This window comes from Ursus americanus, chromosome 19 (genome assembly GCF_024610735.1).
Source record: "Ursus americanus isolate L20-20 chromosome 19, mUrsAme1.1.p, whole genome shotgun sequence".
Taxonomy (NCBI): domain Eukaryota; kingdom Metazoa; phylum Chordata; class Mammalia; order Carnivora; family Ursidae; genus Ursus; species Ursus americanus.
The window spans coordinates 12,453,104-12,480,825 of record NC_142145.1 but is presented as its reverse complement, the minus strand read 5'-3'; the positions used below and the strand labels follow the sequence as shown (position 1 = coordinate 12,480,825).

Sequence of the window (27,722 nt, the reverse complement as noted above, 5' to 3'; positions counted from 1 at the left end):
ATGCAAGGAACTCTCAGACTCACCCAACCAGCTGCTAACTTCCTCTATGAAGAGAGAAAGGTAAATATTTCTGAAGCCCGTAACTTAAAGTCTGGCCAGACACTTTGAATGAGAGAGACAAAGAGGGCAAGAGAGACAGAGAGAGAGAGAACAATGGCTATTTGTACCTGAGGGTCTGAACTCAGCAAACAATATCAGAATCATTGCCTAGTCCTGCCCTCAGCTTTCTCTGTCTTAGGGCTTGTCCACGGCTGACTTTGTGTGGTGTCACCGGGAGAAGGGCAGGCAGCACCGTGCAGGGGATCAGAGACAGCTGAACACCTCATATTCCATTCTGGAATAGATAAATAGCACTTGGGGAATTATGTACAGATCTAGATTCTGTATTTCCAGTGTTCTTATTTTAGGCATTATAGGTTAGAATTTTTAAATACAGCATAGGAAAAGCTAAGTTTTGAGATTAGAATTGAACTTTAAAAATCACATAGCATGGTGTTTGTCTGCTTAGGGATTTATCTAAATTTGAAACCAGATTTTAAGAGAAATGGAAAGATTTGAAAATACTTCTGCAGAGAAGTAGATATTGATAGCATTACATTTGACTTATATGATAAAAATGAAAATTAAGCATGCTCGATAGTAGTTACTCACTTTTCCCCCAATATGTGTATTTAATTCAGTAAATACAGGAGTTTTTGGTGTGTTTTTTTCCTTCAATAATGTACCATGAAATAGGATTACTTTTCCTTGTATGGACAAAATTATCCTGAGATTAGGTAATATTTTGATCAAACACTAAGGGCACATAATTTATCAATCAAGTATAGGACGTTTAGATCCATAAAATATCATTATAATTTCATGGACTTTTTTTATTGTGTTTGTCCCTAGTTTTTCCTATGCTTTATTTAAAAATTATTTTTCTTGCCTTTTATTAGACTTTTAAAAAAGCTTTAGTGAGAACATATGTATTCTTTTGTTTTGCCGTGAAAAATGTTGACTATAGGAAGGAAGGGGTAAAAAATCTTGGATTAAAATATACCACAAGTAAACAAATAAGCTCTGAGTTCCCGTGGGGTTTTAGATTCTCAAGGTAGATGCTTGGGATTTAAAAACCTTCAGGAATCTTTGTTAATTTGTGTTAACTTGAAAATTATATATTACATATCTGTATAATAAACTACAATATTTGTGTAAAGAATGTAAGAATACAGTATTTTTTAGTGGGATGAAAAATTAATCTGGAGCCAAGTTCTTAACTGATTTGGAAATCGTGTTCCTTCGCTGCTGTGTCTGGACAATGGCTTCCTGGGTCCTGGGTAGTATCATACTGATACCTTCTGTGGCTTAACATAATTTATTTTCCTTTTTCATTTCCTTTAGTTATTTAACTGGGACCCAAATCATTGGATACTTTTGGATGGCTTGTTTGAATTTAATTTATTTCTCTTGGTGCTTGTTTATTATTTTCTTTAAAGTTGCGATAAAAAGTAATTATAGGAGAAAGGAAAAATCACAGTTTTGGTACTAATGCTAATATTTATTCATCTGTCACCTGATGGAACCTTGGGAGCGTAAAAAAGTAACTCACCCTTAAATACTGTTTATCTATTCGCCAATGGGATTTAGACTTTATATCAAAAGAGAAGGAAAGAATCTTGCAGCGCACCTGCAGAGAGAAAGATAAAAACAATTATGTGAAGTGGAACATACTATTTGGTATTTATTTTCAAAGTGCATAAACACGTCTGTACAGGAATGTTTAAAGATATATGATCTAGTACCATTTATCATTTTAAAAGTCATTGCTTGAGAATTTATATTGGTCTAGGAAAGTCTCAGCTCATTTTTATTTTTATGTTTATCTAGTATGGTGTCTCTGCCATAAAATTGATCTAACTCATAAAAATGTGTGCTCCGTTGCCTCAGTAAACAGATTCCTGTGTAGCTGCTCCTCTCTCCAATACAACGATAAGTTTTATGAAGTCACCAGGATGATTAAAAAATTAGAAAATGAACATTTGTAATTATTGCTTAGAAAATGATTTAAGGAAGTTTTTAAAAACATGAAAGATCTGCCCCCCTTGCCCAGGGGGTAAAATAGTAAGATATACTTTTTTATTTTTAAAAATTTTTTAAAGATTGGGGCACCTGGGAGTCTCAGTCGATTAAGCATCTGCTTTTGGCTCAGGTCATGATCACAGGGTCCTGGAATCAAGCCCTGCATCAGGCTCTCTGCTCAGTGGGGAGCCACTTCTCCCTTTGCCTCTCCCCCTGCCTGTGCTCTCTCTCTCTCTTTCTCTCAAATAAATAAAATCTTTAAAAATAAAAAAAATTAAGATTTATTTATTTGAGACAGAGAGAGAGCGTGTGGGATGGGAGGGGCCGAGGGAGAGGGAGAGACAGTCCCAAGCAGACTCCATGCTGAGCATAGAGCCTGTTGCAGAGCTCCATCCCAGGACCCTGAGATCACTACCAGAGCCAAAACCAAGAGTAGAACATTTAACCCACTGTGCCACCCAGGTGCCCCAGTAAGACATACTTTTGTAAAGCATCAGGAAGAATTGGGCTTGACCAAAGAAAAGTGCATTGAAATTTTGTACTTTGGGATATGAATACTAACCAAGTAGCTTCCAGACTCCACTGGCCCGCACAGGCAGGTCCCCAAACAGGGTTATTTTTAAATCCTGTGGGTCTTACAGATTCAAGTTATATTGAATATATCATATCAAGTATATCAAATAATTATATAGACTGTATTAAAGTAAATCCACAATCCTCTATTAAGTATAATTTTCACTGTAAGTATTTGGAAATGATTACAATAATTTTGCTTTTAAAGTTACTTTCCTAAGAGTGATTGATTTCAGTCACTAGGCTTTTCAGCAATCAATATGAAGTCTTGCAAACTGAAGAGACAGAATCTAGCACACAATTTCTCTCTAAAGGAACTCCTTATGAGTACAAGATTTAATATAAAAATCAATATGTTTCAATTTAAGTATATGTTTCAATTTCAGATATATTTACTTATATATTCACTAATTCCAATTTTGTCATTTTTTTCTTTTCTTTTCTTTTTTTTTAGAAGCAATACTTATTTTCCAATGTAGAATGTGATTTTGAGCCCTGGAAAATTTGGAGGCCTTAGTTCCTGCCAGTATCACTCACTGGATAAAGCTGCCCTGCATCTCTCATCCTGTGTCCTCTCCTTCTTCTGGTTCCTCCTCACCTTTACTTGGAGGGGTTTCTCCTTCCAATCACAGTGGCCACTGTGCATCCCCTTAGTTTACATGGATTTGATAGGAAATCATTAAATTTTCTGGATAACCATTAAAAAAACATAGATGTTCTTTCTTGGAGTGAAAAGCGTTTGGAGTGTGAATGATGTTTTCACCCTGTATTTCTGGGGGCATAACTGAGGAGTGGGACCTGCAATGAATTGAAAGTAGCTGAATTTGACCTTGCAAAACAGCATCATTTATGGCCTTGTACCTCAGTGATGTTCTCAGGGGTTGGAATTCCAAAGTGCAGAATACAGTTTCCTCAGAAATACTCTGGAAATGTCCAATTTGTGGTCTTTTAGGAAGAGCAAATTTATTACCATTTAATAAAGAATAATGAATATAGGGCAGCTTCAATTGATTGACTGTTTACAATGAGTCAGGCACTATAGTAGATTGTTTCTCTTTTTTTTTTTTAAACTCAAGCTTCCATTTGATAAAATAAAAATTGAAAACTTATTTTAATGTCATTTGTAACTTTGAAAGACATTCCTTTTTTGTGACTTCAACAAAATCAACACAGTGGCAATTTTAGAATATTATTTTTTCAAACCACACATATCTCCCTCCTCTTGACCTTCTTCCTTTTCCATACCATGCCCCCATTCCCCTCCCCAAATGCTTTGATATTATGCGGTCCTTTTACAGCTGTAAGGGTGGAAGGACATACAGTTTTCTGTACTGTAAATTGATCATCTCCCTGAATAAGATGCAATTTAGAAGCTTAGAGAAGTTAAAGACTTGACCCAGATCACACAACTTTTAGCAACAAGGTTGGGGTTAAGAGCCCCTTAAGGGTCCTACCACACATTAGGCATAATGTCACAGAATATTCAAGGAGAATAATTTGGAGGATCTGTGTAAATTCATTTAGTCTATGACAACCCCAACCGTGGTATTGGGATCAGTTTAGTATCGTGGAAAAATTCTGCAAAGAAATACCAAAGCAGATTCCTAAAGAATTCCATGCTGGTGGCAGCCCTCTATATTTCAGAAACAACATTCTCAAGAATTTGAAGACAATCTCATCTTCATTCTGGATTCTAGATTTGCTATTATACCTCAGGTTCTCCAGTAAGAGGTAGACCTCTGTGTTGGAAAATTATGTGCATGTTTGTGATACATAATGTGGTTAATCACACTTTCCATTCCAAAAAAATTAGAAAGTGGTGTGAAAACAATACAGAATCAAGGATGCATAATATTTGAAATTAGGACAGTCCTGAAAAGAGTTAGCGTGTATGATTACTCTAAGCACACGTATGGCAGCTATTCTAGAGAGAAGGAGTGAGGAAATTGTGTTAAATCTCCAAATGTTAACTTTTTTAAAATTACAGATTGAGAGCAAGGACTATAGCCCCTTTAACAGACCATCTAATGTTGTAATATTTGTTTTACTGCAAAGAGCACTTTTGCTCTATTACAGCTTAGAAAGCTGGGGTGATTTGATGAATGGTAGACCCCAAGAATGTGTGTCTGCTTAGGAGTTGAAAACAGAACTCTCAGGGGCCACTGATGATAGAAATGCGACATCAAGAAGAAGTGGGAGTATGAGTGTGAGAGCATAGGCAGAAACACAGAAACATTGCACTAAAGATCACCAGTGTAAAACAAAGTGAGGGTATCATGATGTTGTTGGCAGGAGAGAGTTTTAGAGTGTTGGTCATAAGGACCAAAGGAAGTTTTTCTTTTTGTTCTAAGTTACTTGATGGTTACATCCAAGGCTGAAGAAATGAAGCTTCAAATACAAAAATAAATGAATATAAAAACCATCATAAGCACCGAAAACATGCTTGGAACTCATTCCATTTCTCTTTGTCCTCTAGGCGGCGCTCCATTCCACAATGGCCTCCCTTGCTGCCGCAAATGCAGAGTTTTGCTTCAATCTGTTCAGAGAGATGGATAACAGTCAAGGAGGTGAAAATGTGTTCTTTTCTTCTCTGAGCATCTTCACGGCCCTGGCCCTGGTCCGTTTGGGCGCACGAGGTGACTGTGCCTCCCAGATTGATAAGGTCAGTCTTGGTTGTGCCACCGCCCATGGTTTCTACGATTAATCAGTTAGGGCAAATTGTTTCCTACAAGACCGTATTCTACTGCAATGGTCCCATGTAAATGAAGACATCTCAGTGAGTCCCTCTCTGGGTGTGAAGAAGACACACTGCTTGTAGCACTTGTTTTTGAGGTGGGAGACAACAGGAATATTCTCAGAACTGCCGCTTTGACTCTTTCCTTAGTACAGTGGTTCTCAAAATGCGTTTCCTAGACCAGCAGCTTCAGCATCACCTAGAGAACTTGTTAGAGATGCAAAGTCTTGGGCCCCACCTGAGACCCACTGAATCAGAAACCATGGGGCTGGAGCCCAGCAATCTGTGGTTTAATAAATGCTCCAGGTGCGTACGAAAGCTTGGGAACCACTGCACGAGTAGACGTAGATGAGGAAGAAGAGCAGCAAGAAGGTACCAGTGAAGTCCCACTTTCAACATGAGTGACGTGGGCACCAGTGACATAATAGTACATTCCAGATAATAGCAGCCTACCTGAATGGTTATCATGTTGTCGCCAGCACATGTAGAAAGTGCTTTTTAACTCACCCTTGTACACTACCCTGAACCAGGCTGTGCAGGGAAGGGACACAGTCACGGAACTGTAGTGGCTCAGTAGCAGGTGAGATCCCAGGTCCAGGCTGCCTGTGGAGGTCTTTGGCATCCCTTTCTGCCCCCTGGCTCCCCCCTTTATTTTAGTTCATAAACGAGAGCTAGAGGAAGATTGTCCATGTTGTAACTTTTCACAGCTAATCACTTTTGAAGATTGTGCAGATAATCTAAGCTAGGACAATTCGTTTCTCACTCCAGATAGCTTGGTGAATATTTGTTGCTAGAGAGTAACCACCGAGTCCCAGAATGCCATTTTCCCAAGAGCTGGAGTGATTCACAGCCACAGTACGTTGAACACCTTTAATGAGATGGCAACGACTAACTGCTGAGAACTTCATCGGTGTCCTGTTCTGGGAGAAGCTCTACGGGTATCTTATTGGCGGCTCACAATAGCAACGAGTAGGCACTGTTATCCATGCCATCTTAGCTAGGGAGTGGCAGCACTACGATTCAAACTCAGGGTGATCTTCTAAATCAGGGTTTCTAAATCTCGGTCCCACTGACATTTTGAGCCCGATAATTCTTTGTTGTGAGGGGGCTTTTCTGTGCATTGTAGAAGGGTTAGCAGCGTCCCTGGCCTTTCCCCACTAGATACCATTACCTCTGTCCAGTCATGACAATCAAAAATGTCTCCACTTATTTCTAGATATCCCTCAGGAAGCAGAAATAACCCACAGTAGAGAACTGTTTGCCTTAAAGCCACCAAACAGAAATGCAGCCCGAGGTATATTATTGCAAAGCCTCATTTATTTTAAAGTTAGTATTTTGGTAAACAAATATAAAGCCTTTGGGGAAAAAAACTTAGCAACTAATAAAAGTGTATTCATTCGCTAGTATAAGTACATAATGTTTTAGAACCAAGTAAAGCAATGTGGTATCATGGAAACAGAACACTGCTCTGGGAGTTAGAAAATCAGATCCAAATTCTGATTTGGGAAAATTAGTTCATCCATGTGGGCCTCAGTATCCTCACCTGTAAACTATGGAGGTTGATTTCATGGTATCCACTTAACAAATAGCTTAAAAGTTGTTCCTGTTCCATATGTTAGACAAAGATGTGTAGGCTCCATACCTATGAAAAACCCCAAGCCTTTAATACAACAGAAGACAGAGTTATTCATTATTATATGATTTCAGGTTAGGAACATTCTCAGGCTATTGCCTGGTTCATTTCCTGAGGTCTCCTTGCCCCCCAGCTGCCTGGTGGACAGGGTCAACAGCTCATGGGAGATGGGTCATAGTGAATTCAAAGAGCCTATCTTACTGGGGTCTGCTCTTTTACTGTCACTGCTGGAATCAGTGACTTTCCTGAGTTACTTTTTATACCTCTTGGCTATTATAACCTCCTATAAGAAACATCTAAGAGGAAAAAAATGCAACTGTAGACACAGAAACATTCATATAATTCATTTGTACAAATATTTAGTCATCTGTAGGATACCTTGTTGGAAATTAATTGTTAGCTTCCTCCTCTAGTCCCCAAATTCTCTCCCAGTTAGTTTCTGCTTGTAATACCCAACATTTGACACTGTGGGTCACATATGTATATTTTAGAGAAATCAAGCCTCAATCAGTTTAGTTGTAATTTATGGCATCCATCTATCCGTCTCTCTTAAGCATTGCCATGGACTAGTGGTCATTCTTGTTTTCAATCCTGAGATGGTCACAGTTGGGCCAGTAGAAATCTCTTTAAAGTTGTCGTTTTCAATAATCCTTCAGATGACTCTGTATCTTTGCTAACTGACAACATGATGTTCTGGGCCTGTCCCGAATTTTCTTGGCTTAAGACAGTTCAGGTCACCCACTCTCAGCAAAACCCTGGTTCCTTTACTGGATAATAGCATTGAAATCCAGAGTCGGCAGGCATGAGGTTCAGTGGAGTTAAAGTGACACATCAGCTGCTTGCCATTTGAGTGAAAGAGCAGAAAAGTATGTTTATTTATAAAGTTCTGTGTTCAGGTTCATATTTTTTCATTTAGTTACAATATTACTGTACCTTCTTATTTTAATACAATGGTTTGTATTTTAATATTTTTATTTTTGGAGGAAAAGCTAAACCTTATTTATTTTTTAAGACTGAAACACTTGGAAGATATGTCAGAGCCTTGAAACACCAAACATAGGTTATGTTATCATTTCAAGTAATAAGTCGGTAAAAAGAGAAAAAGGTCTTTATCAAAACGATCAGGTGCTGGAGCTGGGGCAGGAACACTGCTTGCTGCAAAGTCCCCCCCCCCAAAAAGAGTGATATTTGGTCGGGGTGGGGGTGGGGGTGGGGTGGTTGCTCTTCTATTTTAAAGGAATCGTAGCTCAGCCCTGAGTTGCTTACTTTTTCTCCTTTGACCTTCCTATTGCCCAGGGATCGTCTCAGTCGGGCTGTGTTATTTCAGGGGGCTCAATAAGCAATACTGAGTTTAGGCTTTCATTCCACCCTGCTCTGTAAGAACAGATTTCTTCCAAATCCAGGACTTAATAACTCTCTTAATTCAGAAGACAGCAATTCGTCCTTCAATCTTCATTCCCGGTTCCGGTAGACAGTGCCGTTAAAGCCCCCTTTCCCTTCAAGGGAGGGTGTCACCGCAAGATTGTGCTGTGGCTCTGCTGCTGAGAGCCTCAGGGCTCATTCAGGCAGCCAGTGAGAGAGAAGGGCTGCTTCCTATAGCCATGCAGCACCACCTCTCACATTTTTGCAGGGTCTCCTAGTTGAAAGATGTAATGTGTAATTCAGGAAGTGCATATCCACATCTCGCTGGCCAGAAACAGATATCCACAAGGAAGTGTTCAAAGTTCTTATCCAAACCACCTCTCCCAGCTCCACATCTTAAAAACGAACTTCATGCCCTTGTATATAAAACAAAACCAAGCAAAACAAAGACCCAGAAAACTTTTTTTCCCTTCTAACGTGACCTCGTGGATTTTGTTTTACAGTGTATGGAAAATGATTTGGTGATCCTTCTGGTAAACAGGAGTTTGGCAAGAGACAGAAACACCTCTGCTTACACTAATACCATACTTTTTATAATGTATTTTTCTTTTCTCTCCCATAGCATTTCATTGAAATAAACTATGTCATAAATTTTTATCTTAAATCATATCTTTACATTACAGTGTTATTTAAAAGTTATATAAATTTGAATTTTCTAAAACAATTGGGTTTTACCAAAAACATTTCAAAAAATAATCATTGTACTATGTTACTTATTCTACCACTTTTGTGTTCTCAAAAACGTAATAGTTTTATAATTTGGTATGAATACATAGGGAGAAGGCCATTGGGATGCAATGATTCATAGTTGTTTTTTTTTTACCTCATTCCAAAGATCCTAAAATTTCTTACATTGTGTTGACCCATGATTTTCCTTGCTTACCATTATCTGAATATGTTACCAGTTATGAACAAGAAAAAGAAATTCTGATTTTCCTACATAGGGTCAGTCAGGGGATATGAGGGCACAGGACTGCTGGCATTTTGAATTGTGATAAATATGCCCTTTGATAGTTTATTTAATACCTATTACATTTGAATATTTACTGGTATCACTATTCATCTTTAGTCATGGTAGTTTTATTGTTGAATGTGTAATATCTTAGAATTTTTGAAAATATAAAAATATATGTGTGTCACCTCAATATTGTACCAGTCCAGTTTACTAAAAGCCAATTAGGAATGTCAGAAGAGACAACCAGATAATATCAAAACAGAGTAATATTTTGATAATATCAGAACAGAGTAAGATAGACATGATCAAAGAATGATATAAATGTTTATAGTTGTTAAAGTTTTTTTCAAAAAGTTAACAAGAATGACTTCTGGGGATTCATATACTTTTTATAATGTTGCCTCGGTTCCACAAGAGTTAATTCAGAAAATACATTTGCATTTTTGAGTCCTGACACTGTACCATGATATTTTATGTTTCTGGTACATCCATATACTCCCGAATACCACTATATCCAATGCCAAGGCAAAATGAGAAAGGAGCCTGATATTTTCCATGCTTCACAGTGGCATCGAACTTGGGGGTGGGGGGTGACATCTGGGGTGCCAAGCATGGCGCCTCAATGCCTGCAAAGACCCCCACTGGTGAATTTTAAGTTGACTACTAATTTGTCTATCAAGTTTGCCTTGTTGCCTTTGTCTTATCTCCTAATCCATCTTGTATTAGTTATTATTTCAGATTTAGAGAGTGTAAGAATTGAGGTAGGTTCCAGTTCTCTGTGACCTATTAAGACTAATAGTGACACTCATAGCCTTCATATGTTTTCATATATCTTACTGAGTTATTCCATTTCCTCTGAGCCAATAAGATGGTGCTATTAATTAGGGGTCCAAAGTCTTGAAAGTTGAAAGCCCTCACAGAGGCCCTGATAGCAACATTGACTTAATTAGATTCCCATCCATAATTTCTTTACCTAGCGTCAGAGTGTTCCCTCACCCCTTCTCCCTACTTCTACCTCCCACCAGGGATATGGTTCAAATATAGCACATTTGACCCCCCCTTTTAAAAAGATTTTATTTTTTCATTTGAGAGAGAGAAAGAGCACAAGCAGGGGGAGAGGCAGAGGGAGAGGGAGAAGCAGACTCCATGCTGAGCAGGGAGCCGAACAAGGGGCTCGATTCCAGGACCCTGAGATCGTAACTGGAGCCAAACGCAGATGCTTAACCATCTGCGCCACCCAAGTGCTCCCACATATGACCCCTTAAAGAAAACCTACATCTTTCTACAGAAAATCTTGCCTGTCTCTGTGTATCATCTATCCATGCCTGGGAGACAGTGCACATTCATTTTGCTCCAGACCGCTGCATAAATGATCATGTGCATAGTACCTTTTATCACTTCCTAGTAGAGAAGCCATTTTGCATTTCAGATCCCATGGACATAAGGGCCTGGGGAAATTCAGATGAAGTGCAATAGAAAATTAAAGCCTGGGCAGAATAGCAATTATTAGAATAATGGGATTATGAGAGCCGCACTGGAAAAGGAAAAGCCTGAAACGACTTAATTTTAAATAATTGCAGGATCTTTTTTTGTTTGTTTCAAATAATCGCAGGATCTTAAATCACATCTCTCAAGTCCCAATTTTACTTCACACTTAGGATTTTCTGAATATTAAGTAACTACGTCTCTCTTTTATGTCTTGGTGCCTACATAATTAGCCTTAATCTTGCCTGCCGTGTGGGTAAATAAAATTTTTCATGATCCCATGATCATTTTTTTGATCCCTGTCGAGGTTTAATCAGTGAGTAATTGTTAAATTGCTCCACGAGAATGAGCGAACCAAAATAATTAGTAGACACAATTCATTTTGTAGCCACCGATTTATTCACGCTGCCAGCCTGTGGCGCTTTCCCCAATGAATAATCTGTATTTTAACCAAGTCAAGAGGATGGCTGCACCTGTCACGCCTGCCCTGTGTGCTACCAAACACACACACAAACACAACCACTAACAGTGAAGTCTCTTCCTTCCTTTATTTCGTGGGGTCCCTTCCTGTCGAGCAGGACCTGCTAACTGCTTTCTTGTTCCCTGTTTGCAGATGCTTCACTTCAGCACAGCCTCGGGATGGGGAGGCTCTTCTCACGCTCAGGTAAAGACAACACGTTCTTTCAGGGAAAGAGAGTGCAAGACTAAATTTAGAGAAGTTACTATCGTGCCAATGTACGTAATTATGCTTACCATCCTTTCAAAGCAAAGGAATATGTCTCACTCAGATTTCCACCTTGTGGCATCTCAAAGACAATTTTTGATAATTTACTTGTTAATTATTAATTTACCAATATTTCTGCGTTGGCCAGAATTTGGCAAGATAGTGTGGAACTAAATGTTTTGCTTTTATCCTTTGATATTCACAGCCAACTTATGTTGGTAAAATGAATTATTTAGTATACATGTGAGGCAAACTCATTATCTGCTGTTAATAATTTTATTCTAAGGTTAATTATTTTAGTAAAATTTGTAATCAGCTTTGATCACTGATACTATTATAAGAAAGGTGAGAAATTGTAAATAGAGGTGGCATTGCTGCTTTTACAAGCATCATTTTCAGTTCTTTCATGGTATAATATACACGTTTTATTTCATGTGTAAATAAGAGTGCAGATATATCTGCAGTCCTGTAATACATTTTTATAAATTTTTTTAATAATAGCCAGGCCTTCAGTCTCAACTGAAAAGAGTTCTCTCTGATATAAACACATCCCATCAGGATTACAAACTCCACATTGCCAACGGTCTTTTTGCAGAAAAAGTGTTTGACTTTCATAAGGTAAGTGTGGCCTCCCCTATCACAGGTCATTTCCACTCTGGACCCTAGTCTTGTTCAACTCATCATCTGCAAAAAGGCTTGTCTTTCTACAGAGCGATACAATGGTGATTCTTTTTTCGTATAGGTGCTAATTATGTTCCCAGATGTCTTCGAAATTTCATCTCCCTGTTTCTAGAGTATAGCTGTACTTGAGCTGAGTGATCCCCATATTCAGGGTGCCCAGACTGAGGGGCTCCAAAACAGAGGAGACCATGTCCTCTGGCAGTGATGCGGGGCTGTAATGGGGTGGGAGCAGCCGGTGGCCTATTTAGGGTTGTCGGTGGGCAGCTGAGGAAAAAGTCTACCTGCTTTTCCTCTGAACTTTGTGTCTCCTGGGATCGTTGTGGATCCCCAGGGCTGAGTTCACCTCCTCTGTTCTCAGCCACGCCCTTTCATCTCTCCTGCCAACAGTAACTTTGCAGTGAGATCACTTACGGAAGAGCCCTTTGTAGGGGACATAGGCAGATCCGGCCAGCCACTGGCAGAGGAGCTGCTCAGGCTGGACAGTAGGCAAGGGATTGGTTCACTTGAGGTCAGCAGGTGAAGTTTTCATGTTCCTGTGCACTGTCTGTGTTATCAGTTCATTCACCATGGCTTTCTGCTCACCCAAAGACCAGTGAGACCCAGACTGCTCCCTATATGCTACTGGGCTCAGCCCATGCTTTAGAGCCACTGTTTCTGTGACAACCGGAAGCTGGTTAGTACTGTTCAAGCAGGTGCAGTGGCCATGATTTTCTGGGCACGTTTGTTCTCCCTTATAATTCTCCACTTGTCAGACAACCATAAAGCTTTGTTTCCGTGACATTTCTGGGCTAATCTCCATTTGTGTCTTTGCCAGCTGTCTGCGCTCCACCCAACCATTATTTTCTCCTCTGTCTGTCACCCACACAGATTCTTTGCCCCTTCCTACACCGCGCCCAAGCCCTTTGGCAGCCTGGCAAGTAAGAAGCTTTAGGCCACTTTGTTTTTGAATCTTTCCAAAAGAATCCTGCGCAAGCTTTCTAGGGGCCACCTTGTATGTTCAACTCCACATTTTGTGTCTCTTTTCCCACACATACTGCAGAGTCCCTGAGGGACTGCTCACTCTTTTAACCTGGAAGTTGATGTGTCTCTCATGTTACTATTTATAGCACATTTCCATGTTCCTTTATCTGGCACTCAGCATATGCACCCAGCACAGGAAAGGTCAGATCTGATCACCAACAAGGAAAATAGACGCTGCCATTTTTTTCCTCCCAAATATTTACAAACACAGTTAGTTATTCTAAAAACTACTTTTGATTAAAAGCATAACTGTTGTCAACTTTCAGTTGTCAGATCAGTACAAAGATAGATCATCTCCACATTTTCTACATTTTGTTGTGTAGCAGCTTTTTATTCATATTTGAATATGGGTGAGTCTAATTGAATTTATGAGGATAATAATAATGTATAAATTGTCTTTACAAAAAGTATGTAGAAGATCCAGCCACCATCTCTGATACCTTCTCCGTCGTCCTCCCCAAATCTGTGCTCAACCTGTCTTGGTCAGACCTCTGTGAATGTCATTCCAAATTGCCCCGAGCTCTGTGACCATTTGGGGTGACTTCAGTGTCCCTGTGACACCCAGCTGTGAGCCTCAGCTTCCCTCCTTAAAGTCTCCTGACCTTCTCTCCCTATACCATTACAGTAACAAATGCCCAAGCCACACCCTGAAACTCATCAACACCCAGAACTGTTCCACTCCTGAAATCTACGACTGGAGTTGCCCCATCAGTGGCCACATAATTCCATGCTTCTTGTTCTTTCGTTATTTCAGCCCCACTCTACCTGTTCTTCAACTGCATCAAGTTATGCAATTTTTCCATCTCTCCATCGCCTCTCAACTTATCAGCTGTCTCTTTCCCCTGACAAAGCCCCATGACTTGCCTCGGCAGCTGTGCCTCGGCCACTGAGCCACACTTGTGCCAAGCCTTGGCGTTTATGGTCACCACCACGATACCACAGGCTCCCAGACCTGCTAGATGTTCTCTGTGCTGTCTAGCAGTTGGCGCTCACAGTAATTTCTTTCTCTCATTCCTCACACCAGTTGCTGAAAGCTCTTCTGCTTCTCTCAATTTCCCAGCAACCCTTTATTGCCACCATCAGTTTCAACTAGGTCTGTGCCAGGAGCTCTAGGTTTCTGCTGCCTTAGAGTTATCTAGTTGGTCCTGGAGCTGGAGAAGGGCCCAGTGCCTTGGGAGCCAAGGTGAGGACGGGAAGCCATGGGGTTTAGTGGAAATATCCCTGGGTTTTCTTCAGTGCACATCCTGCTTCCTCTGGTCATCAGAATCATGACAGTAACAGGGTGTCAACAACTGCCTCCGGGTGCGGGGGGTGGGCAGATGTCTGGGTCATCCAGGATAGCCTGAAACCTCAGGTTGATACCCCTGTGCTCCTCAGAATTGCTGCTCGGGTCTCCTGGGTGACTGGCCAGGGGAAGGGACTGGCTGCACACCTATTGCTCTCCGCCTGGCCAAGACCAAACACTGGGACTTAGTCCTAAATTTTACAACCATTTGTCATGTTCACCTCAAAAATAGAGTTTCCATACTTGGCACAAGCACTTTCAACTTTCAAACTACTTTTTCTTCTTCTTCTTCTTTTTTTTAAATAGGAACTTACTTTAATACTGAAATGGAAATACATGTTGTAGTATACATAGGATGAATATTTTAGTTCTGGATAAGCCGTTTGATCTTCTTAAAATTAATGAAAGAATTTTCAAGAGACAAAGCAACAGTTTGTCTCTTTTTTAAAATGTTACTTATTTTAATTTTTTAAAAAAGATTTTTATTTATTCATTAGTGAGAGAGAGAGAGCACAAGCAGGGGGAGAAGCTGAGGGAGAGGGGAAGCAGTGTCTCTTTCTTAAGGATGAATACATTATATAAGTTCATGGAACAAATTGTATCTAGAGAAACTGGACTTGAGTTGTCTTATATTCCACCTTCTCTTCTATAGGTAGAAGCACATCTGCCTCAGAATAATGCATTTTCTTATTTAAGCAATAAATTCCCACCTCCACTTGTCTTGTACTTGACAAAGAAAATAGAGACCATCAGGGCGGATCCATATCCCGACTTTTACCCTGCTCCCTTTCCCTTTTCCCTTCAATTTCAGAGGGAAAACTTTGTTTAATGGATAATTCCTCCATTTCTTCTTGCCACCTCACCCCCTTCCCCGCCCCCAATTTCTTGGTGATGTTTCCGTCAGTATTTTTCCTGAATTTCTGTCACTCTACTGTCTTCTTCCTCATCGCATGTAAATGTGCTCCAGATACCTATCTCTAAACTTTTCACTACTTTTTTTTTGAAAGTTATCCCATGATTCTCTTCCCATTTCTGTGTTTCTCACTCTGACAGTCTAAACTTGACAAATCAAGCTTCTTTGAAGAGTGATATGTATAGGCAGAATCCGTTTTTTCACCCTCTCTCACTGCTCTATATATTGCAAACAGCTTCTGCCTTCCTTGTTCTCCTGAAGCCGCTCTTGCCAAGGTGACTAATGGCTTCCAGTGCACACCACGCTATAGGCACTTTGCAGTTTTGGTCTTACCCACCTCTTTAGTATTCAGCACTATTGGAGCTTCCTGAAACTTTCCCCTCTCATTGTTTCCATGGCATTGATTTCTCCTGGTTTTCTACCTTCTCCTTCATTTCAGTTTCCTTTGTTTATCTTCATTCCTCTACTCATCTCTGAAATACTGGTGTTGTTTAGGGTTCCGCCGTCAGGCCTCTTCTACTTTGAGTCTGCTGTCTCACCAGGGAGAGATGGTCTACTTGGAAAGTTTCTAGTTCCTCGACGCTGTCCTCCATTCCTCCGCAGCTCTCCGTGGTTGTGTGATGAGTCATTCCTCACCCTCAGTGTCATGCTCATCTCTCTGCCTGCCTACTGCAAGTCCTCAGGTGGGCATCTACAGGTTCTCCAACACACCATCTCTCCTGTCCCCACACATTCTCTTTCCCCTGGGTTCTCTTTCAGTGAAGGACCTACCAGGTATTTTGATCAACTTTGACTTCTCCCTTTCCCAGAGCTTCACAGTCCATCAGTGAAGAAGCTGTTATAGGTTTTCCTTCTATTTTCAAAGAAAAGTCATTTGAAGTAATTTCAAACTCACATAGAAGTTCCAAGTATTGTAGAAAGAACACTTCCCCCTGAACCATTTGAGATGCTTTATCGTATTTGAATACTTTCATGTAATTCCTACAAACAGTGGCATTCTTCTGCATAGTCACGATAGAGCCATCAAGATCAGGAAGTTAACAGTGTACATTACTGTCCGCTCATCTTCAGCTCCTTTTGAGTTTCACTAACCAGCCCAACATCATCCCTCATAGCAAGGGATTTAGTTCAGACTCATGCATTATATTCTGTTGTTGACTCACTTTTAGTCTCCTTCAATTTGGAACATTTCATAGCCTGTCTTGACTTTCATGATCTTGACACTTTTTATGATGATTCACAGTGTCCAGTTTTAGGCCAGTTGTATTTTAGAACGCCCTTCAGTGTGGGTTTGTTTGATGTGTCTTAATGATTAGACTCCTGTTTTCTTCCAGCTTTACTGAAATATCATTGATATGTAATATAGTACAAGTTGTACAACATATTGATTTGATATACTTACGTATTATGCAAGGATTATCACCATAGCACTAGCTAACACTTGCACCAGATTTTATGGAAACATCCAGGTGTTCTGTCGTCGTTGTGTTATCCCTGTGGCACACTAGCAGGATTCTGATTTATCCCGTTGCTCATCCTGCCATCCTTGGTCACATGATTACAGGGATGTCTGCTGGGTTTCTCTGCTTTGAAGTTACTCTTTTTCCCTTTGTTGTTAAATACTTTGTGGGGAACTGCTTTCAGGCTGTGTAAATATCACATTCTTGGTAAAACATATTTATTTGTTTATTTATAACAGTATGGACCCATGGTGTCGTGTTTTAGCCAAAGGGTTAGCTCAAATGGTCCCTTCTATCGGTGCCTGTGTTTCTTTGACTTGCCCCCCTCATTTGAGGACTTTCTTTCTGGCACCATGAGATGTTCCAATCTCATCTTCTTTTCCTGCCTCAGCCCTAGAATCAGCCATTTCTCCAGGAGCCCTAGTTCCTTTTTAGGAAAATACATGCACATATTAAATTGATGTTCATCTTTTTACCTAAATCTAGTGAAACCCACAGGTTCCTACTGATATCTCCAATTTTCATCAAACACCAACGGGGTTCATTTTTTGTTTTCTCTCTTTCTGTTTTTGTTTAACTCCCTTCTCTAAGAGTGAGAAATCTGGCTGCCATTATTCTTACATATTTACTTGTTTGATCAATCTCCCTCTATGTAACCCATCTCCTATCACTGATGCTGTTGCCCCTTCCAATGTGAAAACACCTTCTTCATCCCATGAGAGATCTGCCCCTCCATGCTAGCTGCCTTTCCATGAGTATACCTCTTCCCTCCACTTAGTCCCCCACACCCCATAGTGGTCTGCCCACCACAGCATTGTCCCTCTCACTTTTTTGGGCTTTGACACCCCACAGGGATGCCCACCTCACACTGTTTTAAGATCTAACACCTACATGAGGCCATCCCTCCTCAGGGATGCCTCTGGACCTACCTGAGCTTGCATTCCAGAGCTCGGCTTCCCTGACAAGGCAATGTGTTCTTCGTTTCCTTTGGCCCCTAATACTTTGTGTTGAGTTGCTCCTCACTGTATAGGGCTCTGCCCTCCAGCTCTGCCATACTGGTCTTCCCCACTCTGAGATGTATCCCTACCTAGATTTGCCTCTTCTAATGGCTTTGAGTCTGAAGTGTTCAAGAAGGAAATGGAAGGGTAGGGGATAAGAAGGAGCTACCTTCTTAGTGTAGCTCTAAAATTTGTTTTGTCCTCCCCATGGCCCTGGAAACTGCCAGCACCTCCGTTCAGGACCTCTATATATCCCTCAGGAAAAACTATAAGGACGTTCCCCTATTTCCAATCAGTTTTTTTTTCAATGTTGATTTCAGAGTCCCCTTTATGAAATACACATTTAATTGTATTACTCTCCTGCTTAAATCGTTTAAAGAACTCTCCCTAAAATAAAAAGAAATCACCTTGTCAAGGCAAATAAGACACTCATGCTCTTCCTCTGTCCTGGCTTATGTCCTCCATTTCCCCCTTTCACTACATGCTTCAGTCATCGCAAATTTCTGCTGGTCTCTGGAGTGTGCAAAGATCCTCTTACTCCACTGGGGGTACTACTGCTTGGAGCGCTCGCCTTTTCTGCTTGTCCTCTTCAACTTGACTTTTCTTTCTTTCTTTCAAATGCTGGCCAGGTCCAGGGGCTTGAACTTTATCTAAAGTACAGGAAGTAGCCTGGAAACCTTCTTAATGCTTTCAGTAGGAAGGGTGACACAAGCAAGGGAGATGAGCGAGGATGCTGTTGAAGTATTTATGGTGAGAAAGCAGTGGTAGAGCCAAGGGAGTGGGCTTTAGTAGTAATCCCTATTAGTCCCCCCCATCCACTTCAGATAAACTTAAATTCAAATAACGTGTTTGCTGTGCGAATTCAGTTTCAGGTTCTCCAGCAACCCTTCTAGCCATATTTTCCCACTTCTAGCCATATTTCCTCATCTTTGAGTGAGGAATGAGTCCTTGAGTAAGATGGTGGAAATGAGACAAGTTCAAAAACAGATTTGTTATATGCTTAGTTGATGGTGACTTGTGACTATAAGAATTGTGTATTACTTATAGAACTGTAATTATTTATATTTATAGAACTATATTGAGTGTGCTGAAAAATTATACAATGCCAAAGTGGAACGAGTTGACTTTACAAATGACGTAGAAGATACCAGATATAAAATTAATAAATGGATTGAAAATGAGACACATGGTGAGTGCAACCCTATTTTTCTACAAGATTTGTCAGTGATATCTGAATATTGAGAATGGTCAACTTTAAAGCTGGACGTCTTTTGTAAGGTATGCAAGGAATAGTTCCTCCTAATCCAAAGTAATGAGTGCTGCTCATTATTTCTCATGCACTGTTGGTGGTAAGGCAAACTGGTGCAGCCTCTGTGGAAAAGAGAATGGAGGTTCTTCAAAAATTAAAACTAGAATTATCAATATGATCCAGTAATTCCACTACCGGGTCTTTATCCAAAGGAAATGGAAACACTAATTTGAAAAGATATATGCATGCCTGTGGGTATTGCACCATTATTTACAGTAGCCAAGATGTGGAAGCAACCCACATGCCCATCAATAGATTAATGGGTAAAGAAGATGTGATATGTATCTCTATACTTAGATAGATAGATAGGAATATTACTCAGCAGTAAAAAGGATGAGATTTTACCATTTGCAACAATGTGGATGGACCTAGAGGGTATAATGCCAAGTGAAATAAATCAGACAGGGAAAGACAAATACTATTTCATTCATATGTGGAATTTAAGAAACAAAATAAACAAAGAAAAAAAGAAGCAAACAAAAACCCAATTTTTAAATACAGAGATAAACAGGTGGTTACCAGAGGGGAGGTAAGTGGGGGGATGGGTGAAATAGGTGAAGGGGATTAAGAGTACACTTAACCTTGATGAGCACTGAGTAATGTATAGAATTGTTGGACTACTATATTGTACATCTGACACTAATCTAACTGTATGTTAATTATACTTCAGTTTATTTATTTATTTATTTATATACTTCAGTTTTAAAAAAACAGAATGGCAGTTACGAGGGGCTCAGGGTTGGTGTGCGAAGGGGAGTTGTTCGATGCATTTAGAGTTTCAGTTTTGCAAAACAAAATAAGTTCTGAAGATGTGATACACAATAAGGTGTATATAATAAATACAACTGATCTGTTAAGATGGTAAATTTGATGTTATATGTTTTTTAATCACATTTAAAAATGGCGAGCAAAAATTCCTCACAATCATAGCACCTCAACAGATCACCGCTTCCTTTTCCCATTTTCTATTCTAGTCTTCGGCCTTATACACAAAGAATAAGTTGACCTAGTTATCTTCGGAGCCTACATTCACATCTGTGTCTAGATTTTTTTTCTTCACATTCTATCTCCCACTTTTTACATACTACTTTGCAATTTTCATGACCATTTAATTGCATAGACCAAGTATGAAATAAAGAATGTAAGCATATCCTTAATAGTTTTTTATATTTATTATATGGTGGAATGATAATATTTGGGATATATTGGTTAAATCAAATATATTATTAAATAAAAAAAGAAAGAAAATTGCTTTAGTATTTGTCATTGTGGTTCTGAGTAATCTTAATAATTTGAATGCTTTATACTTTTCAGAAATTTTACCTATTACATTATCTCATTGGATTGGGAAACAATCCTATGAAACAAGTATTGATTTCATTATGATCATTTCATAAATTAGTGACAAGCTGAACTAATTTACTCAGTTATCCTCAATATCTTATATCTGGTTAGTGAACAAAGACTGGAAGCGGTTTATAGGACATTATTTTAAATGACCACAACATAATATTTCATTCTAATGCTCAATCCAGTATCTTACTGTTTTTTCTTGAAGAAGCTTATTAAACTTATGACATCCTACTGTGTGTGAAATACATTTTTATATCATTGCTTCTTCTAAAATATGCATAATTTATCTTTCATTTTAAAATCCTCTTCATTTATCAAAATAATCTATGTGGCAAAGGTAGTACCTTCCAGAAGAAGTACATTGCCTTATTGGTAAGTGTCTTTCACACAGCTAAAAATTGAATTCCAGCTGATGTTCTGGTTGAATTCAAAACAAATAATGAAATGTATTCATTGCTATTTTGTTAATCAATTGATTCCAAACCTAGTTATTTCTTTACTTAAGGCTTGACCTGGATTTATACTCGGAACAATATACATGTATTTGCTGAGTCTGGTTCTGTCTCAAAAATATGAAACATGTGACTTGCTGACATTCAACATACTACAGTTAGTTCTGGGAGCAAGAATACAGTGTCTCAGTTTTCTTTTGTTTGTTCATTCATCATTACCACAGTAGAGGCTTACTTTTACCATTGGCCACCACATGTTTCAAACACACTCTTCACAAACCAAGATGAACTATGCAATTGCTTTTCCTAATAGCTGAATGGAATTCTATGTAGTGTGTAATTCTTAAGGGCATCAAATTGCTGATACCTTTTTCCATCTGGACCAATTATTTCTTTTCCTTCTTTTTTCATGAAAATATATCTTAAAATTATTCTTATTTTGACAAGCATTTGTTCTCAATACTCATTTAGGGGGGGAACACTTCAAAATACTGTAAATATTCCAACAAACCCACCCAGGTCTTATCATCCTTTCCCCAACTTCCACAAACTACCAGAGCAGTCCTTTTGAAAGGTAAATCTGCCCCATCATAACCATGTCCTTTTTCATCTTCCAAGGAATCCTGAACAATCATTTTCCATTGCCTTCAGGATAACCCAAAATTATTACCAGACGTTCAAGGCTCTTCATTATTGGCCCCTGCCTCTAACCTTTCCAACCCTACTTTTCCTATGCATTGAAACGAGTTAGTGTTTCCCCAAATACACTATGCTCTTCCAGGCTTCCATGTGTTTGGGTAAACAGTCACTGCTCTATGCAGCTTCTCTCTGCCTCCCACCTTGCTGTCAGCTCAAGCAGAGGGCCAGATCAGAGATGGGTGCCCCTCATCTGTGCTCCCCCAGCACACTCAGCCCATGGCTGTGGTACCAGTGTGTACAGCTGCTCCCCAGTGCTGGACCATGAGCCCAATGATGACAGGGACTGTGCCTTTCATGGTTGTGATTCAAGTATTGAGAATAGGGTTGACATCCAGCAAAAATCTTGTTAATGTGGAAGGAAGGAAGGAATTAGCCCAACAGAATGGGGTTAAATTATATTTGGATTCCTGTGGCCTTGTCAAGGCAGGAAAGGCAGTTTGGTGCTTACCAGCAAGGAGGAGCTTTGGGAATTGTCTGTCTTGGTCGGCATCCTGGTGCCTTAACTTTCTTGTGTGTGATGTTGTACAGATTACTTCATCTCTCTGTGTTCTAGCTTCCTCAACAGGAAAGTGCCTGCCTCACAGAGATTTTGTGAGGAATAAACCAAATATTGCACATGAAGTGTTCAAAGACTACTGGACAGAGCAATTGCTCATAGGTTATTACTAATATCATTGTTATTATAATTATGTCATAAGGAAAATACGTTCACCTTGTGTTTTTTAAAAAATTACATTAACAGGGCACCTGGGTGGCTCAGTCAGTTAAGCGTTCGCCTCTTGATTTTGGCTCTAATTGTGATCTCAGGGTGGTGAGATTGAGTCTCAAGACGGGGTCTGTGCTCAGTGGGGAGTCTGCTTGAGATTCTCTCTCGCTCTGCCCCTCCCCCTGCTCTCTCCCTCTCTCTCTCAAATAAATACATTAATCTAAAAAAATAAACAATAAAAAATTACATTAAAATTTAACAATTTTTCTCCGTTTGTTTTTCAAAAGGCAAAATCAAGAACGTCTTACAAGCAGGTAGCATAAGCTCCTCTGCAGTAATGGTGCTGGTGAGTGCTGTGTACTTCAAAGGCAAGTGGGAGTTGGCCTTCACCAAGAATGAAACAGTAAATTGCCATTTCAAATCCCCCAAGGTATGGAAACCTTTTTAAGAAGATTTTTTTGGCCGGGGCCTGGGTGGCTCAGTTGGTTAAGCATCTGCCTTTGGCTTAGGTCATGATCTCGGAGTCCTGGGATGGAGCCCCGCATCAGGCTCCTTGCTCAGCAGGGAGTCTGCTTCTTCCACTTACTCTCCCTCTGTGCTCTCTCTCCCTCAAATAAATAAATAAAATCTTTAAGGAAAAAGAAAGGTTTTTTGCCATAGTATTCCTTTGCAGAAATTATGGTATTTACATAGACAAATGATGGATTCATCATTTTTTTACTTATTTCTTCGACTGCTTACCAACACTCTATGGTGAATTGCTTATAAAACAACCTATTTTCCTGATAATGCAGGTTATGGTACACAACTGGAGATGTCCCATAAATTGATATTTCTTAAAATATATTCAAATTTGAGAAAGGTAATAAAGTATGAATTTATTTTAAGATATTCTAGTTGGATGCCTATATGAAGAAAATATGACAAATGTATGGTTTTTATTTTTTGTGATTCTAACTATGGGGTGTATAGTTCCATTTATTTAATATCAGTGATTTTTCCTGAGTCAAAGCAAGGATGTGTTTGCTTTTACAAAGGAAAAAGTTATGTTTAGTAAAGTTATGCATTTCCAAGTGTCAGTCTTAACCAACTTTTGTAAAACATATATTCTTGTGTGTGTGTGTGTGTGTGTGTGTGTGTGTGTATTTTACCAATTTGTACACAATAATCTTATAGAATAGTAGAAACATCAAAGGCTTTGGAGTCAGAAGTGCTATGTTGGGGTCCTTGCCTTGCTTCACGAAACCTACATTGTCTTAGGCAAATTAACTTAACCACCGTAGGCCTATCCTCACAAATGAGGTAATTCCACTAATTGACCTCTTAAGTTTCTTTTAATCACTCAGCCTTTTGTGTTTAGACAGAGAAACTCAGGTTAAACTTTTAAACTTAGTTTCATTTATTGAAATGTTTTTCCGCATTTTTCCACATCAAAAATTTTAGACATAGGAGGGCTGAGAGCTGGTAGAAATCAAAGATCAATGAATGAATGATAAATCTTGTTATGAATACTATGGATTTCTTTCTTTCATCAGAAGTAAAATACGGACCAGTACTATCAAAATCACACAATTTAAGAATGAGGTCTTATAAAAATAAAAAATCTATAGCATTTATTTTTAATTATAATGCTATTTGATAATTATTCATTACTTATCATATAGACATTTTTAGATAAGACGCTAAGTGCAAATCAATATGCCAAGTGTTAGGTATATTAACTCACACAGTCTTTACAACAGTCCTATCCAGTAGAGACTAGTTTTACATCCATTATATTGATGGAGAAATGGAGGCACAGAGAGGTGAAGTAACTGCCCAAAGTTGCACAACTGGAAGTTTTAAACTCAGGCAGTTAATCTCTGGGCCCGTACCCTAAGCTGTGAGCCACTGCAACCCCTACTGCAGCAAGTCAGGAAAAACCTGTAGGATCAACCAGACAGACACCGAAGCACTATTCTTACAAGTGAAATAAGGTGGGCTAATAAAATGTTTTGTGTGTGACTTGACTTTCAGTGTCCTGGGAAAGCAGTCGCCATGATGCATCAAGAACGGAAGTTCAATTTTTCTGTCATTAGAGACCCACCCATGCAGATTCTTGAGCTCAAGTATCATGGTGGCATAAGCATGTTCATTATGCTGCCTGAGAATGACCTGTCCCAAGTAAGTTGCTACTGCCACTTTGACTGTTGAGGATATTATTCATTGTGTTTTTATGCTTCAACTTGATGATTTCAGGCTGTAAGAATTAGAGATTTGCCCTCTTATTCATTTATTTGACAAATATTTAAGGAGTACCTACTGTAGTGCCAGACACCATTATAGTTACTGAGATTAACTTCAGTTTAACGTAATTTTAGTTGAATAGCTATGAAGTTGGAACCCTCTCAAACCTCAGCCTTGAAAGGAAAACTGCATGAGTTTAGGTTTTTGCACTTGGCCATGAAAATAGTCTTTTATGTATTTATGGAATTTTGACAGACTAAGCACTTTCAGGCAGGAATGATACAGTGGGGTCCAGGGTCCTGGGGCTTTGAGCACTGAAATGTATGGTCTCACTCTGAGCTGCTGTGTCTGGAAAAAACAGAGGTTAGAGACTGCCCTGTGACTGATCCATCCTTTTCCTGATTTAGAAACACGATTTTAGAACTTTGGAAATATAATTTCTAAATGGACAAAACCACTGAATCATTATAAATTTTCATTTAGTTTCATTTTAATTACCTTTTTTGACATGACTAGCAAGAGGAATGTCATGAAGTTGCTATTGTTAAACCTTAAGTGACATTATAAAATATTGGTACTCATTTTAAACCAGTAATTCACTTGATAACCTTTATTGCAATTAGATTTTAGCATACATCAGTTATTTTAGCTTCAAATAATCTGTGATAACAGAAGAAGTAGCCCATATAAAACAAAACAGCAGATAACTCAAAAGATAGATTTGTTCTTGTACTTATTGTCTAAGTTTTTCTTTTCTGTATTAGATCTTCCTAATAATGTTTGGATCAGATGAGTATAAATCTATATTCCTACATTATCCTACAGACCTACATAATCCTATGTAACTAAATAATGGGGAAGTTGGCTTTACAGTGAGCTAAATGAGGAAAAAATTCTAATTCAGAAATGAGAAGTTATTGTATATTAACCATAAACTGGATAATTTACACACATAAAATTTAAATTAGACAAAATTTGTTTATATAAATTTAGGTCTTTGATTATGGTAGCTGTGAAAAGCTCTTTAGAATTCCAATGAGACTCAATTTGAGAACAAATATCTACATATAAGATTTGTAAATAATGTGCATGAAAAATCTCCCCTGTATAAGTCTAGACTAGTCTCTGATCAATTCTCAGTATTCAGGAGTTGGTGAGTTCCATTCGTGAATCATTGGGGGCAGCAGTGGTGCTGGAGAGAGAGCCGTGAGCTCCTAGCTATGTAGCCGAGGTGCCCAGCTATGTAATTTGGCACATTTCTACAATGTCTTGAGCTTCATTGTCGCATGTGTTGAGTAGGAAGGAGTATTTGGATCCAAGCCCCCCAGATGGTGTAGGTGACTGTGCTGAAAGGTGCTGATCACCTAAACCCTGGAGGTTAGAGCTCTGGGTTCCTTGCCCTGGGCCACCTGTGGTTCCATTGGTTATTCCTGCAAGCTATGCAAACATTGCCATCTTCTGTGTCTTTCCTGATGGGAAATGGTCAAGAAATGCTGACTTAAGTGACCACTGAGCTCCTTTCTCCCTCTGATGATCTCTGCTAACCTAATTCCTTCACCTGCCTATTGTTTCACTTTGGCTGTATTTGTTCATATGTGCTCAGAGAACAGAAATGCCTTGAAATGCAAGTAAGTCATACCTCGTCATAGCAGAGCAAATTAAACATGATTTGTTAAAGGGTGCTTGGGGCGCCTGGGTGGCTCAGTCGGTGAAACGTCTGTCTTCGGCTCAGGTCATGATCCCAGGATCCTGGGATCGAGTCCCACATTGGGCTCCCTGCTCAGTAGGGAGCCTGCTTCTCCCTCTCCTCCCTCCTTGTACTCTCTGTCACCATGTCTGTCTCTCTCTCTCTCTGTCTCTCTCTCTCTCTCTCTCAAATAAATAAATAAAGTCTTTTTTTAAAAAAAGTGCTTCAACTATTTGTGTTAATAATTTCCCATTTTCAGACTCCCCTGGACCCATTGACATACTTACACTCAAATATCCAGGAGAGGATAATTATGGAAAACCATCTATCTTTGTAGTTGGTGTTTCATCTATCTCTTAAGAATATTGAATTGCCTTTTCAATATTCCTACAGATTGAAAACAGACTGACCTTTCAGAATCTAATGGAGTGGACCAATCCAAGAAAAATGAGCTCTCAGTATGTCGAGGTGTTTCTTCCTCAGTTCAAGATAGAGAAGAATTATGAAATCAAACACCACTTAAGAGCCCTAGGGCTGAAAGATATCTTTGATGAATCCAGAGCTGATCTCTCTGGTATAGCTTCAGGAGGCCGTCTGTATGTGTCCAAAATGATGCACAAGTCCTACATAGAGGTCACCGAGGAGGGCACAGAGGCCACTGCTGCCACAGGAACCAACATCGTAGAAAAGCAGCTCCCTGAGTCCAGGGTGTTCAGAGCTGATCGCCCCTTCCTCTTCGTCATCAGGAAGGATGACATCATCTTGTTTAGTGGCAAAGTCTCTTGCCCTTGAAAATGCAATTGCTTTCTATTATAGCAGTCCCTGCCACATCAAGGAACCACCACAAGAGAATAGATATGAGTGTAATCGAAGCAGTTGGGGTTTCCTTTGTGTTTATTCCCTTCTAATATTGGTCCGCAGAGATTTTGGAGACTTGACCCTTCGCAGACACCTGGTTGATTGTCCTGACCTGGGTTTAGCCTTTCTACCACCGTGTTCCTCACTTATTTCTAAGTTCATTCCCTTTCTGCCCCAACTCATTTACACCATCCCCCTGCCGCACGTCCCCAGAGCCCCTTGCACCCGGAACTGGGCGTCACATCTGGGAACTGCTGGTAATGACAGTGTAGAAGCAGCCCTAGGGATTTGTCTGAAACTCTATAGTTAGCCCAGTTATTCCAGTTTCATTGTAAATGAGCGTGGAAGGAAGCCCAGCTACTGAATGTAGGTGTGAAGGATAACCTTTCCCTGCTGACCTAAGGAGACACTATAGGGTTTCCTTTCACACATCTGATTTGAAATCAGTGTCGAATTTAAATGCCAAAAAAATATAGATTTGGGATTAG

The 27,722-nt window shown here is 39.5% G+C and overlaps 1 protein-coding gene across 2 annotated transcripts; it reads left to right on the top strand.

Annotated features, from left to right (window-relative positions):
- Positions 1-27,722, top strand: SERPINB7 (serpin family B member 7). 2 transcript variants are annotated; one of them, XM_045790368.2, is made up of 8 exons: positions 1-60; positions 5,111-5,296; positions 11,477-11,527; positions 12,089-12,205; positions 19,016-19,133; positions 22,751-22,893; positions 24,480-24,626; positions 26,770-27,722. In XM_045790368.2, exons 1-8 carry the CDS (start codon positions 1-3, stop codon positions 27,166-27,168), a joined length of 1,221 nt encoding a protein of 406 aa, XP_045646324.2. In that variant the 3' UTR covers positions 27,169-27,722. The 2 variants fall into 2 exon arrangements, with proteins under 2 accessions (XP_045646324.2, XP_045646325.1); XM_045790369.2 differs by lacking the exons at positions 1-60; positions 11,477-11,527 and having other exon boundaries at positions 5,129-5,296.

Bases quoted from the DNA above. Each gene is read 5' to 3' on its own strand.
- SERPINB7 (XM_045790368.2), top strand. From the start codon at position 1: ATGCAAGGAACTCTCAGACTCACCCAACCAGCTGCTAACTTCCTCTAT. The intron at 5,297-11,476 runs GTCAGTCTTGGT...CCCTGTTTGCAG, and splicing joins GTGCCTCCCAGATTGATAAG to ATGCTTCACTTCAGCACAGC. The intron at 24,627-26,769 runs GTAAGTTGCTAC...ATATTCCTACAG, and splicing joins CTGAGAATGACCTGTCCCAA to ATTGAAAACAGACTGACCTT.